Source organism: Hyposmocoma kahamanoa, unplaced genomic scaffold (assembly GCF_003589595.1).
Source record: "Hyposmocoma kahamanoa isolate Upper Pololo Valley unplaced genomic scaffold, ASM358959v1 202, whole genome shotgun sequence".
Taxonomy (NCBI): Eukaryota; Metazoa; Arthropoda; class Insecta; order Lepidoptera; family Cosmopterigidae; genus Hyposmocoma; species Hyposmocoma kahamanoa.
Genome location: NW_020653726.1, coordinates 7,402,179 through 7,417,724, shown reverse-complemented (window position 1 = coordinate 7,417,724; position 15,546 = coordinate 7,402,179). Strand labels below are relative to the sequence as shown.

Genomic DNA, 15,546 nt, shown 5'->3' with positions numbered 1-15,546 from the left:
GTTCTTAATTAGACTGTATATTTTCAATGCTTGTTGTCATACTTCGAGTCCTGTATTTATGAACCAATTTTTAAAATTTCTTTTTTTTTTGAAAAGGAGATACAGAACATACAAGAAAATATAGTAAAAGGTGGTATTTTTTGTATTAAGGAGGGTGATCATTTAGTATTTTCTTTTCAGTATACGTAGCGTTAAGTCGTCAACCCATTATGGGCTTGCGTGGAATATTTGTAGTGTATAATGTCCTGTAACGGGATATGTACTATACTTTTAATATGTACGGAGAGAATCCTTTCATAAACAAACTGATAAAATATCAGTGTATAATATTTGTACCCGATAATGACCAAAGTGTATTTGTCAACAGAATGTATAGCCGTGAACATAAAGAGGATAGAAGTACCGTCACTCGTCGAAGTAGGTGTGGAATCAGTCATCCTCGATTGTGAATACAATGTGAGCTCTGTAGCGCCGGATAGCGGGCTTGTGATGAAGTGGTTCTTCAACGGTTCCTCAGGCCTTGTGTACCAGTGGATTCCGCCTCTGAGGCCGCAGGTCATTGGCCTCTTGAAGGGAAAGGTTGACATGAACTTCAGGATTTCGGGTAAGGAAATTATAATTCCAGGTGGTTATAGTTTGACCTATATCATGAGATAAAAATGCTCGTACACTGTCAAATGAATGGCCTAGGGTTCGATGTATTACAAAGTGGAACCGATTGTTAGTACTTTTTACTCGTTTTGTTTACTCGTAAGTACACCTTGTAATCCACGAAAAACGAATGCATAAAGTGTAGCTGATGGCTTTGATAGAATCAATATTCGAAAACTAAACTACGACTCACATGCGCTTAGACATTATTGTGAAAGAGTTCGTCCAGGGAAGTACTGCCACCTTACCTATTTCTGCCGCCAAGCAGTAATGTGAGCATTACTGCGTTCCGGTTTAGAAGGATAAGGGTGCTGGTGAAATTACAGGCACATGGGACTTGTCAACTTATGTCTCAGAGTGATTGCAACTGTTATGGATAGGCGTGTCGCTTAGGCGTAGGCGAACGACTTGTTCGTTCCGTCACTTGGTATAATAAAAAAAATCCATATCGTTCGTTTAACGTTTGTATGACATCAAGTAACTTTGTTTGATCGTCCAATATGCATATTACTTTTTTTTTGTTATTTTCTTGCACACTGTATGAGTAAGTAATTTGAAAATGAACTTCAAAAGATCATTTCTATAGAAATCTCTTCAACGAATTTCATACTATATGAGACTCTGTTGGCCACGTTGATGAAATGCGAATTCATGCGCTGCCACCGTTATCAGATTTTGAACACATTTCAAAACTGTGAATATTCTTATAGTAGTAGTTATGGTTTCATCACGATGGCAAACATTATAGTGTATGGCCATTGATACGATAAGAAGAACTAAAAGTTAACAGTTATAAAGGCTTTCCTGTTCATGTCAAATCTAATTGTCATATTAGATTTTTGTCTGATATCTCAGGCAGTCATTCTTTCTATTTTATCCGTTTGTTCCACGGGATGTCTTGAATAGATAAGCTGATATTATCAAATTTCTGAAATCTATTCAATATACTTTAAAAAATATTCTTTCATGACTTACAGAGGACTGTACTAGTATAAGGACTAATTACTTATTCTCCTAACTAATTGAAGTATACGGACAAGCAAAACATTGTAGAATCGTAGTTCTGAGCATGAAACAATACAAATTCACAATTGGATGTAACTTATTTATCTGTCATAATTATTGCCAACACAATAAGTAGGGAATCAACAACAAGTAGGGAACATCATGATCATACAAAGATTTAATTTATTCATCTCAATGTTATTTAGAGTGCTTAAACTAAAAATAGAGTGGATTGAGATTCTTTATTCTAAGAAACTTAACTCCATGTGACCGTATTTATGGAAATTTATTTGCCAACATTATTATTCATAGTGCGGTTATTTGCGTAGATCGAAAGACAACAAAAAGGAACTTGAATCGCTATTGGAAAGGTTATGTCTAGACGATATTTGCATTTTGGATCAATTGGTTCACTTCATTTCGCGTTTTCTCAATAGACAGAAAATAAAATAATGAATTGTGGACATCGAAGAACGTGTTCCTGAATATTCAAAGGAACTTTCACAAATATTTATTAAGTATAGATTACTTAATGGACCGTAATACAGGTAACAAAAAGGACTGACGTTATTAATTCAGCTAGTGACGATAACAAAAGCAATTTTGCAAAGAGAATAATTATGTATTCACGAAAAATAAGTAAGAATTTGAAAATATGTTTTGTCATTGTTATGACAACTACATTCATTAGATGAAGTATATTTGTACCTTTTTGTGATCATTGCCCTGTACAAATATATATTTCTTTCCTGTTCTGTTCTGGTCTAATGCGAGATCAAGAATAAATATATTTTTTTATTTAAGGAAAACAATCAGTTATAAAACAGTTAAAAAATGCAAAACATCGATAGAACAATTAGGCTTGGAGTTATAAAGTCAAATATAAATGCCTAGAGTTCCTCAAACATAACTAAGAATTTGGCAAGCGAGTACAGCTTAGTAGACACTTTGCAAGGTATCTTCATATTCATAGAGAGGCATGCGCCAGCGTTCATCGGCCCGCAAAGGATCAAATAATTTTGTGAAATTTAAAATGATTGTGCACCTTTTTGTCAAATAATGTACGTATTTGATGGAAATCTAGATTGACGACGTGTTCGACAAACATGTTTGAAGGTATGCGGGCGTGTCTGTCAAACCAAACTTCAGTTCTCGCCTATGCGTTCACCTTACTAGATTCCATAAATAGTTGGTTGTTCCGTGCGCAATATTCCTTTAAAAAAAAATCAAACAAAAGTAACACACCACAAATAACAAAAGTTTTTCTCTTAATTTCAACCATTATCTATACCAATATATAAATATTTTTTTTTTGCTTGAAGAAACCGTGAAGTTTGAAGGATAAATTTGACAAATTATTTGATCGTTCACTTTAAACAACTACAGTCAAAGCGTCTCATTGCGAGCAGTGCGTTGCTTTTAGATGGTTGTGCATGCCTCGATGCATATTTCGTCGCATGCGTTCGCATGTGCTCACATAATGTATGACAACGAAGTTAACCCACCGACGAGGACGGCGTTTTTCTCTTATTTTATATAAAATTGAATTAATTACTGAAAACCAGGATTCGTCGCGGTGGTGCCATTTTGACAGGACTGACTGTACAGTAAAATCCAAACCATGTGTTTGAATCAGCTCGAACATGCGTCGGTAGCATTTTTTACCCCGTATGCCTCCAGCCGAGCTGTGCGTCACTTGCCTATTATTATGATATAATTTCATTTATTACATATATGTATCTATATGTAATTATAAATTATGAAAATGTACAATATCGAAAAGTGATATTTCAAATACTACGATGTGCTGTTCTATATTGTACCAAAACACTGCAACTCTCAGTACCTATAACGTTTTGTAATTTGTTATTTTGCAAAGTTAATTATAATAGCTCGATAGAATTCTTTAATATCTAATGTACACACGCCAGCACATCAAGCTACACATTAACGTATCTTGTTCCGTTGCACTGGAGGCGATTTTCGAACAAAAATGTGTAGTCTGGTGTGCCGTTGAATTTTTCAAAGAATGGCTGAGACATGAGAAAAATGCAAGAAGCAGTCGCATTTTTGATAATATATGTGAAAAACATAATATCATTAATGCTTCTGAGGAATCACTGAAAAACCTGAAGATGAAAATCTCCGCGATACTAAATGAAAAGTGGACTTCATCTAAATCTAATAAAGAAGTGTTTTTAACCAACCATAAAAATTGGTTCGAGGCTTCGGGAATAGTAATGAATGTATGTACATACCAGCCGCAGCTTTCAACATCATCAGGACTTGAGTCTGTAGGCAGACTCAAAAAATCCTTTAACGACTCATCGCTGAAAACGAAGAGACGTAGAGTAGAAGATCTTTTAGAAATTCGGAGTGCAAGTGAGCTAACTATAGCCGCGGAATTAGCTACTAGGAAGGAAGGGCACCGAAGTGTTGCTAAACAAATTAAAGAAGTCGGTGAAAGTCCAAAAAAGAATAAGTGTTCTGAACAAAGTAGGCAGTTAACTCCGGACGAAGCGTTAGCTTATTACGTAGACTCCAAATCTACTTGTCACTCATATAAGCAAACTAGGAAGTGGTCAATGAAGGCGGGACATCAAGTGTATCCATTATTCTACAGTTTAGGTAAATCCAAAGCTTCTTGTTGTCCTTCTGACGAACATTGATGGACGTTGATGGATCTCAAATCTTTGTTACACACGACTTATTGTTGACGATGATAAAGTGTGTAACGCTTTAACGGACACACGTTCAACACAAAAGTGTTATATTTGCGGTGCTACTCCGTCTACTATGAACGAGGAGTCGAGGAAGTATCCTAGCAACAAAGAGCGCAATGAATTTTGTTTATCTACTTTACATGCATGGATCCGCACTTTTGAATGTATGCTTCACATTAGCTATCGTTTAGAAATAAAAAAGTGTCAAGTCAGAGGAGACAACGATAAAGCTGTAATAAAGCACCGCACACAAGAGATCCAAATAATACTTAAAGATCGTATGGGTCTTATAGTGGATAAACCAAAACCTGGGTATGGCAACTCGAATGATGGAAACACAGCACGTAGATTTTTTTCTAATGCTGAATTGAGTAGCGAAATAACAAGATTGGACGTAAGTCTTATTAACAGATTTCATATAATTTTAAGAACTTTGTCATCGGGATACGACAAATTGTTTAGAATTCGAAAAGTTTTGCGTTGCAACGAGAAAATTATACCTTGATCTGTATTCGTGGTACTCCATGCCCGTTACTGTGCATAAGATTCTTGTACACAGTACGGAAGTAATTAAATCTTGCCTTGCCTATTTATTGGTCAGCTTTCCGAAGAAGCCCAGGAGGCAAGAAATAAAGATTGCCGTAGATTCCGTGAGCGACGCACTAGGAAGCGGTCACGTATTGCCACGAATACAGATCTTTTGAGAATGCTCCTAATTACGTCCGATCCTGTAATCAACACTTAGAGAGTTACCGAGAAAGAAGATTACTGCTTTGCCAGCGGAGGTTCTGCAGTTGATTATCCCACCTTCCTTACCATCCCAGTTATCATCAGTTCGCGAAATTGATGACGAGGATTACGTGTTGTCAGACTCTACCGGATTGGAGAGTAATGATGAGGAATCATCTGAAGATGAGCATTAGATATTTTTGTAATGTCTTTAGATTAGATAAATTAGGTCTTGTTTATTATTGTAATTAATTATTATATCTAGTTTTAATATGTAGTTGTAGAGTATTTTACTATAGATGTTTTAGTTATGTAATGCACATTTATTATTTTTTATATTTGTCAATTTTGTTACTTACTACTGAAATATAATTTTTGTTGTTATTGTATTGTTCGTTGATTTAATTTAATTGTATTAATATAAAAATTTTAAATAAATACCTACCGAATACGTCATAAATGTAATAAACATTTATGATTTTTTAAATTTATTTTTTATTTTTCTATGTCCTAATACTTTTATATAATAAAAAAGTAATGCACTCGTGCCTTACAGGCATGTGAAGAAGGCAGAGGCACCTAATTACAGAGCTATCACCCACATTTCACCGCGTAATTGGTGACCTTACGTGTCAGAGGGTGAGGCCATCACCGTTGTAGAGTCTACACACATTACAGTACACACGTTTCCACTTTTTTTAGCTTAAAATATGCATATGCATAAACAATTAAAATAACTCAAAAAATAATTTTGTCCCGCTAGCTTGTACAAGACGAGACACTGTGCGTTGGCTTGAAAAAACAATTACACCCAATTTAGATCTGGCCGTACCATGAACTGTTATTACGATTCAGTTTAGGACCTAAAATGAATTGTTGCGAGACAGCGCTGCATGGAGTATATATCACCATCCCGCTTTTTGTCGTTACGAACCTATACTGAACTGTAGTAAGACTTCATGGTAAGGCCCCTTAAATATACTTTCAATGAAAATGTCAAAAGACGCAAACTTGGATGTTACGATTAGTTTGAAGTTTGGTTAGTTAGGTCCAAATTTCCAATTTCAGATAGTTGATTTGGTCGTCTAAAAACTTGTATTAAGATTGATAAAAAATGAAATCCTGTATTTCATGAAATTCACTTCTTAATAGATTGAACACATCGACCCAAAAAACCTAGTGAGAGTATAAAATAATAACGTATATATTTAAATAAATGAGTGTTACACATAAAGTAACAATGAAATTAATATCTTTTAACGGCCATTCTCATATTCGGTGTGCTCAGCCTAATTACCGTAGCCATTTCGGTGTCCTCAGCCTATAATTACCGCAGCCATTGTTTTTTCTCGCCTAACGTATCCAATAACATTCAAATATAAACAATTTTAAGCTTCACTATCAATATGTCTAAATGGCATTAGAATTTGCACAGTAGTTTTCGAGTTATTAAGACACAAATATTTTATGGAAACGGTAATTAGATCTAATTACCGTGGCCATGGATACGGTAATTAGAAAGGTTAATTTTTTTTAAGAAAAATCGACTATTTCTGACACAGCTGAATTATTATTTGTATATTTTGCTGAAAAAATGAAAAAACCGAAATTAAAATACAGGAACAGCTGAAAATTTCAAAAGTGCAACATTTTAACATTGATTAGTACAAACATGAACAAAAAAAATATTATTCAACTAAAGTTCACGAAATTCTACCTGAAATATCAACCTTTCATTCGAGCCACTCGACACGTATTAGCCTGTATTAGCAGGAAATTAAAACAAATGAATGAAAGAAATTACAGTCTACTAACATTTATTTTCAAATTAGAACAAAAATTAAAAAGTTAAGTAAGCGACCAGACTTTTGTAAAACTGCATTACTTTAGGGATAACAGATATAATGTTCTGCTAAGCGTGCCGATATGTGCTTGTAATTAAACTGTGCAACAGATACAGTAAGTACCTGTTACCACTGTAGCTAATTCGCAAATGTAGTAGTAAGAAGTTACTTTAAGTATTAACTATTTAAATAGATTAAATCAGTGCTATTGGTAGAGAACAAGCTATTAAATTTCTTGAAAACAAGTTTAAATAAAAATAAAATTACATTTGAAAATTTGAAACTACACACATCAAAAGTGTCTAGGGATCAAGTACGTTTAAGAGTATTGCTGCAATTAGGGTTAATTACATTAACTTTTTTGTATCGCTATTGATACTTTTTAGTGAGTTTTAACATTTAAATAAGGAATATTGTTTAAAATTCGATAATAAGAAGAAAATCGATTGTCAATGTGGTTTTGTATAAAAATGAGTTATAGCGTTTTGACAAAATCATTACAATATCTGCATCGGAACCGAAACAATTTACATTATTATGGAGAGACGACATCATTTAACCCGAGAAGTGATGATGCGAGCCGTCGGAATGTTGGAAGCTGGTTCCAGGCAACGTGCTGTGGCTTTCACTCTTAACACTACACAGAGCGTCATAAGTCGCCTCTGGACGTGCTATCGTATGACGGGCAGCGTGGCCGAGCGACATGGAGGACGATTTCGCATCACGACTCGCAGACAGGACCGGTATATCCAAAATACTGCTCGACGGAATCGTACCATGACCGCCATGATGTTGGTTACGAGGCTCCACAGCTCCTCAGGCTTGCTAATAAGCGATCAAACAATCCGAAATCGTTTACGTGAAGTGGGTCTGCGAAGGCCGCTCAGAGTTCCACCTATTGCACCTTGCAATCGCAGGACCCGTTTACGATGGGCTCGCGAACACAGAAACTGGGAGGAAGAAGACTGGCGTTATGTGTGCTTTTCGGATGAATCCCGCTTCGGTATGAGACCGGATACAATACGTACTCGAGTTTGGAGAACATCTGGACGTCATGAACGTTTGAGATATTGTCAGGAAGTTCATCCATATAGTGGGGGAACAATAATGATATGGGCCGGTATTTGGATCGGCGGAAGAACCGATCTTATTTGGATCAGGGGTAACCTCAATGCTCAAGTTTACGCAGAGAGGATTGTTTCAGATGTTATCATCCCTTTGCGAGGCCAGTTGGGTGATTCATTTCAACTAATGCATGACAACGCACGTCCACACACGGCTAGAGTCGTAACACGCATTCTTGCCGAAGCTCGTATCAACGTTCTGCCGTGGCCTGCTCAATCGCCAGACCTCAATCCAATTGAGCACGCGTGGGATATGCTTCAAAGAAGAGCTGTGCCGAGTATGCATACCGTCCATACTCTACAACAATATTTTGACTTGTTACAAAACACATGGGCGGCCATTCTTCAAAGTGATTTTGATGAACTCATCTTAAGCATGCCAAATCGCTGTAATTGTGTGATTCGTGTTAATGGTGGAAATACAGATTATTAATTTTCTTATCTGTATAATAAAAATGAGCAAAATCATCATTTTCGCCATTTTTTTGTCATTTAATTGACGCCGTTAATTTGAGTTTTTTCCCACAATTTGCAAAAACATCAATTTTAGTTTATTTTAATTAAATATAGGGGTAAGCGGTTAAATAAAACATAAGCATTAGAGTAAGCAGTCGTCCTGGAAGACTGGATTTGGTAAATATTGCTTAAATAATTTTTATTTCAAAAATATTCACTTGATCCCTAGACACTTTTGATGTGTGTAAAAGTGATCGTGTTTTATAAAAATGCATTTAGAATAGAATAGAATTATTTATTTCAGACCATGATCCGTAGTAATGGTATTATGTTCAATACAAAATTATTTAATTCTAGAGAAATGCCACGTCTAGACCACTACCCTACGCACCCAATATTGTTGGTAAGGGCTGTTCAGCCTGTTGGCAACAACGGCTAGGATGCTATTAGAGCTGCCGCGCACAAATTATGAGTGAGGCAGCCCTCTTGCGAATAATGGCATTTAAACTATTATTGATTCACTTTGATAAGTAACGCACATAATTTATCATAGCCCCGCACTAAGGAAAACCCTGTATCGCGGGTGCCATGGACACACACATAGACAACCACAAATTACACCCTAAGTCACGAGAGAAACAAATGTAGGCCGTACAAATATTTCCGGTCCTGGGACCTAACCCAGGACCTCTGCGTGGGAGTCCGGCATGGTAGCCATTCAGCCACGGAGGCAGTTAAGTGAACCATTAATAATAAATATTTTTTATATCTCCTCAAGATACGCAATTCTGGGTAGGATATATAACAGAGAAAGAAAGAAAGAAAAAAAAACGTTTATTCATTAAATGAGTCACTATACGCACTTAAATCTAATATTTAACACTAAAACAATAAATGGCTGCGTGACTTTTAACTAGTAAGTGTGTATGGTGGCGCAAAAGAAGAAAAGGATACGACTCAGCAATATGTCTATCTCGGACGAGACAGACGCTGATTTTCAGTCGTTTCTGTTTCAGCGTCGGCTGAGACCTAAAGAAATGGTACATGCTCTGTGTATCCTCCGGTTTATGCCACACACGTACACATTTACAATACACGTGTGATACATGTATACATACAAAGCTACAAGTAAATATACATAAATATAAATAAGTTAGAGACAAGAGTTAGGAACATCCGGCATCGGAGCATACGCTGGTTTTCTATCAATAGATTTTTCATAGTTTTTCTAAATGCGAATTTTGACATTGGCTGTCTCAATGGAGGAGGCATTTCTTCCAGTATTTAGATGCCTGATACCGGAAGCTACCCTCAAAGGCTCTTGTTTTATGGAATGGCGTTACCAATAAAAAACTACGAACTCTGCGTGAATTATAGGAATAAGTCCGCCATTTGATAAGGTGGACTTTTGAATCTAACAACAGAGTGCATCAAAGCAGAAAAATGCAAAGTCCTTCTAGATTCCATATAAAGAATACCGTGTAGGTTTAGCAAAGGTGTTATGTGACTCCTCAGTGGAATTTAATACCAAAAACGAATGCAGGAGTTTTGAACACGTTATATTAATCTTTTTGAGGTAGAGAGAAGACAGGGACCGAAAACTGTATCCGCATAATTCAATTTTGATAAAATAAAAGATTCACACATTTTTAATCTTATATCTTCACTGCGTAAATGACGAATTTTATATAATACCTTTAGTTGAAAGAGGCAAAATCTGGCAATAGACTCTACATGACTCACAAATCGCAACCCACTGTCCACAGTGACATCTAAATTTTTGGCCTGGATAACAAATTCGACTGATGATCCAAGAATACTAATCCTAGGATTGTGTGAAAGAATGCTTACGCAGACGATCCGCAGAGTACAAAACAAAAAGAATGGGTCCTTGTGGAACGCCTCTATGCACACTCCTTACAGAAGATCTGACTATATGCCCGTTCAACTCCTGAACTTTGACACTTTGAGTCCTATCAGTCAAGTAACTACTGAACCATTTTATTGTGGCTGTGTCAAAACCATAGTATGTAGGTTTGGCAAGCAGTAACGGCATACTGATAGAGTCGAACGCTCGTGAAAAATCGAGTAGAGTCAGTATAGTGGCCACAGAGGATATTGTGCACAGATTAGTGCCGGAACTAGAAAGACCCTGTACGTAACGGTCTCCGTTACGAAGCGCAAACGCACAAAGCACAAAAGGACTAAGCTAGTTACATATGAAACAGAGTTATGCATTAATGTCATCAACTACATCCATATCTCGACTTCACCCACAACTGAGTATATACTCGTAGTAGGTTACATTGCCACCATCCGCACCCATCAACGGCCATTCTAAAGTACTAAAATTTTGTTATATATAGTTAACTAAAAATCCTAATAGAAAACTGAAAATATATTATCCTAAAGCTGAAATATCTAGACACGCCAACCACAATTGCGATATAAATAAATGGGATAAAGCAGTACTAAACCGTTCCAGAAACCAGAATCGAGAGAATTTTGTTGTTAATTTCTGAAATGAACACCGGCAAATTAGATTTGTTTATTTCGAGAAATTCAATTAGTATAAAAACATTTTTTTTTGCTTGATATTTAAATGTTGTTTCAGAGGAACCGCTGCAGGCGTATCGGGCTGTAAAGATCTTAAACCCGAGTACACATTTGAGTGGGAATTACACTTGTGTGGTATCCACTTTCATGGAAGAAGATCGGCAAACTAGGTCGATGTTGGTTTACAGTGAGTACTCTTTGTTATTGGACAGTATCAAATGACTGCCTCAATAACGTAGCAATAACCATGTTTTTATGGAAAAACTAGGAAAATACCAATAATAACGAGGCCCAAACCGTGGTAGGTTATTGTGGTTTTTACTTACCTTTTTACACTTATCTATACTCATAATGAAATAATAAATGGTCTTTGAATCTATTTCTTGAAAACAGCAGTGTATATGTACAGATACATTAACTGTAAAGTTAAGAGGATCACACTTCTACGTTACATTATGTTCTTCAAGCCAGCATTAATTGGATGGCCCATCTAATGCAAAATGGTGACATTCATTTGCTGTACAAACCAATTGAAGTATTTTGAACACGACGAATTTAGTGCTATTTAATATTTAATGTATTAACCTTATACTCAGCGTCAAGAATTGCGGCGAACCCCAAATGGCGTGGTTAAGTTACTGGCCTACCAACTGAAATCTAACAGTGTTTGAAATGTTAACACTTTCACGAACGTTAGTCATATTTTTGTAAAGTAAATACGAATTAAAATATATGTGGAACGTGTCATAAGACTCGTAATGCCAGCTATACTTACGGACGATATAGAATAGTCATTTCATGGTTTTAAGGCTTAGGTCCCCCGTGTTCTTTTGTTTAATAGTTTCGCATGTGTTTTCAATGTGTGTCAGCGTACCTACGCTCCAAAATAAATAAAATGCTCGTTGTTTTGTTCGTCATTTGCAGCACAACCACTTTAGATGAAATAGTTTCCAGCATCAAACTCGACAATCTAAATACTAGAGGCGGCTGAAAAGCAATCTATTTTGACTGTTTTCAATCCAACAATGATACTACCTACTATCGTGACTTATTAGCATTTTTTCAAAATTAGAAAAAACGCTCTTTTGTTTATTACGTTTCGCTTTGCATGGACAACATGTCGGAAGAAAAAAGCAAAATATTTAAAAATGAGCAACTATTTACTAAAGACCCTGTCTGACAAATGAAATAAGTGTATTTCCCTTGCATAACATTCCTACGTTAAAAAATAGCTATGATCATCTTTTATTTAATGCTTGGGTAAATTACTTTTCAGCCAGCCTGTGAATGACAATAAGCACTTATATACAGGTGTAATCGTTAAATGTGTAGTAACATTAATCGCTCCCATACATTTAATATTAACTGCTTCCGTGGCCGAACAGTTACCATGCTGATCTGCCACGCAGGTCCCGCAGGTCCCGGGTTCGATTCCCGGGCCGGGAAAATTTGTATGATCCACATTTATTTCTCTCGTGATTCTGCTGGGCACACTTAAAGATTACATCACACATTGTGTTATTCTATCTTTATAGTCCAGTGTCTAGTTTATAGACATATTTTATTGTCGTTTCATTTGTAACATATATATGCTGCTATAGTACTCAGTAACAGATAGGAATTTATTTCAATGCCTTTTAATTTATGCATTTTTGTATTCCACAGGTTCAGGAAAACGCTTCCATTTCTATCAAGAAAAGAAATACGTATTCTGGGTGACGTTAATATGCGTTGCAGAAGATCTCTATCCAAGGCCTAAAATAGCTATTTTATCACAGGGGTACGTCCAGTACCACAGTGCTTCTTAATTACACACAGTTAATGAAATACAAATGATCTTTGCATGTATTTTACGAAACTGCATTGTATCTATACAGATACGTTAAGTATTATAACCTAATGTGACGTGGCTAGTAAATGTATATAACCTAATGTGACGTGGCGTGGTCCACCTGATGAGAAATGGTGAACGTCGCCTATAGATATTTAGTTATTCAAAAGATAAAACGTTCATTTGTTTGTTGGCAAATAATCGAAATTAGGCAAAGTTCAAGCTTGTCAATCGAGATTTAAATTCAAGTCGATGATACCTCTTACGATATGAACGGACTAAGGCAAAGTCAGAACTGTCAAGTTTGATTTGCTTTTGACTGTATTACATATATATTATTATTTTAGTATTTCCCGCAAATCAATATTTTTCTCAATCTTTTCATGTCGAATAAAAGCTTTCGCTCCTCTAAATAATCTCGGATATTTAAGGCGATGACATTATTAAACTTTCAATTACTACTTAGAAATTAATTTTTGTTAACAATTTTTAATTATTGTTAACAGAGATCGTTTGTAAGGAAATTTATCTTTTTATTTCTTTATGGAACCTTTTTTTAAATAAAACCCGATATGAAATTGTGTAGTACACTTACAGTTCGTTGATGACTAAACAACAAGGGGGATGATGAGTTTGTCCGAAATAAATGTAATTAGTTGTCTTTTCATTAACAGCAAATAAATTTTTGTAAAATTTCGAAAACTGCTTCGAACTCCTAACTGACATATGACGATTTCATGTGCGGCGTGACACCTTATGTTTATTACTCTAATGAAGGGTACGGCTGCTGGTGAAATTACAGGCACATGGAACTTGTCAACTTATGTCTCATGATGACAGGCGCAGTGGCAGGGTCCCTTAGATCTTTCCGATTTAAAGCTCAGAACTGCACCGCAATTGCTGTGGACAGGCATGTCACTTAACACCAGGCGCATGACTTATTCGTCCTGTCACTTGGTGCCATAAACAACTCTCTTATTACTTTAGCAAACCTTTAAAACAAGCGGAGACGGAGATCACGATGGACTCGTGGGGAATGTACTCGGTGACAGTGACGGCAGTGGTTCACGACGATGACGTTGTCCACCCCTGGGAAGAGTTCGTGTGTACCCTCACCTTGCCGCCAGCCAACTTCACCTCTAACAGGACCACTGTGTATTATCCAGGTAGGAATCTGCAAATTACATTTCTAGTGGAACGCGAGAAGCTCGTTCGAAGCTCGTTTGCTACCCATGTTTACGCGAACGTACTTATAAGGAGACAAAATTTGTAAACGTGTGCAAAAGTTTACTGGCTACGTCTTCGCAGTGTGCATTAAAAAAAATATATAAGTGCGCATTTGTCCTCCATCTCACCTGACGGAAAGTGAAGATGAGATCGACCATGGAGCATGCACACTTAAATAATGCCTATTCACTCTCGCCTTGAAAATACCCAAGTTATAACGTTCAGGGAACAAGTCTGCAGGCAGGGAATTCCACTCTATAGCTGTTCGCTATATAAATGTAAAAGCGGAACGCTTCGTGCGAATCTTTGGAATATCCTCAACATAGGGGTGGAACCCAAGTCTATGCCTAGTCCCCCGGTGATGGAAAGGGGAAGGCGGAATTAAATCGTGTATTTCCATCGCACACTCTCCGTGATATATCCTATAAAATACCGATAAGCTGGCAACTTTACGGCGGAGTTCAAGACTCTGTAGTTTCGCCTCCACTAATTCCGAGTCACCTATAAGCCTCTTGACAGGGTTGTCAATTGAATCCAAAGTGGCCAGTTGATACGTAGCAGAGCCATCCCAAAGGTGGCAGCAGGACTCCATACACGATCGGACTTGCGCTTGGTACAGCTGAAGCAACTGTCCCGGTTTAAAGTAACGCCTCAACCTGGAAAGGATCCCAAGCTTCCTTGCTGCATTTTGGGCCATGGATTCAATGTATCTGTCGAAGTTCAAATTGGACGATAGTATATTCTCTATAATCTGTTTTTGTTGAAGATGAATTAAAATGACAGGTCATTGCGCAAAAGTGTTGCCTGCTTGCAATCAGCTAGTGATTGCAGTCGATAAACATTCTAGACTATCGACTGAATGTTGGTTAAGCTCGTGCAATAAATCGCCTAACTTGTATCATCTGAAGCATCATTCGCCCATTATTCGTCCAACCGCTGGGCACAGGTTCATTTGAATTGTCAATTTTTGTAAGTTTCATACATACATACACCACATTTACAATTATGTCTATTAAACATACAAAGAGGAGACATATTTGAAAGTTTTTGGTTTTAATTTAATCTAGATAATCGAATTCGCCGGTCCTATATAATATACATATGAATAAAAATTGATTTCGAAACTAGTAGGCCAACGATCGAAATAGGAATAAAGAAGGCAATAACGCAATTAGAAATCATTAGAGCGTAATAACATTCACATTCAACATCACATTTTTGGCAAAATCTAACCTTCTATCACAATTTATCGATAAAACTGTCGACAACAACTACATGACCATTTAAAATTTTATTAAAACTGGCAACACTATAAATCTCATTTTACTCCGTCTTCAAAAAAGACAGACTATAAGAGTCCCAAAACGAAGGTCTTGTACCTTCACTTTAAATCATTTGAG

At 36.5% G+C, this 15,546-nt stretch overlaps 1 protein-coding gene across 1 annotated transcript in view; it reads left to right on the top strand.

Moving 5' to 3' along the window:
- LOC113227099 overlaps positions 1-15,546 on the top strand; it is a 60,167-nt gene that overhangs the window by 17,236 nt on the left and 27,385 nt on the right. Inside the window, exons 2-5 of the mRNA XM_026459971.1 lie at positions 368-604; positions 11,147-11,275; positions 12,754-12,868; positions 13,907-14,085. Coding sequence (XP_026315756.1) covers positions 368-604; positions 11,147-11,275; positions 12,754-12,868; positions 13,907-14,085 — 660 coding nt within the window. The remainder of the gene's footprint in view (positions 1-367; positions 605-11,146; positions 11,276-12,753; positions 12,869-13,906; positions 14,086-15,546) is intronic.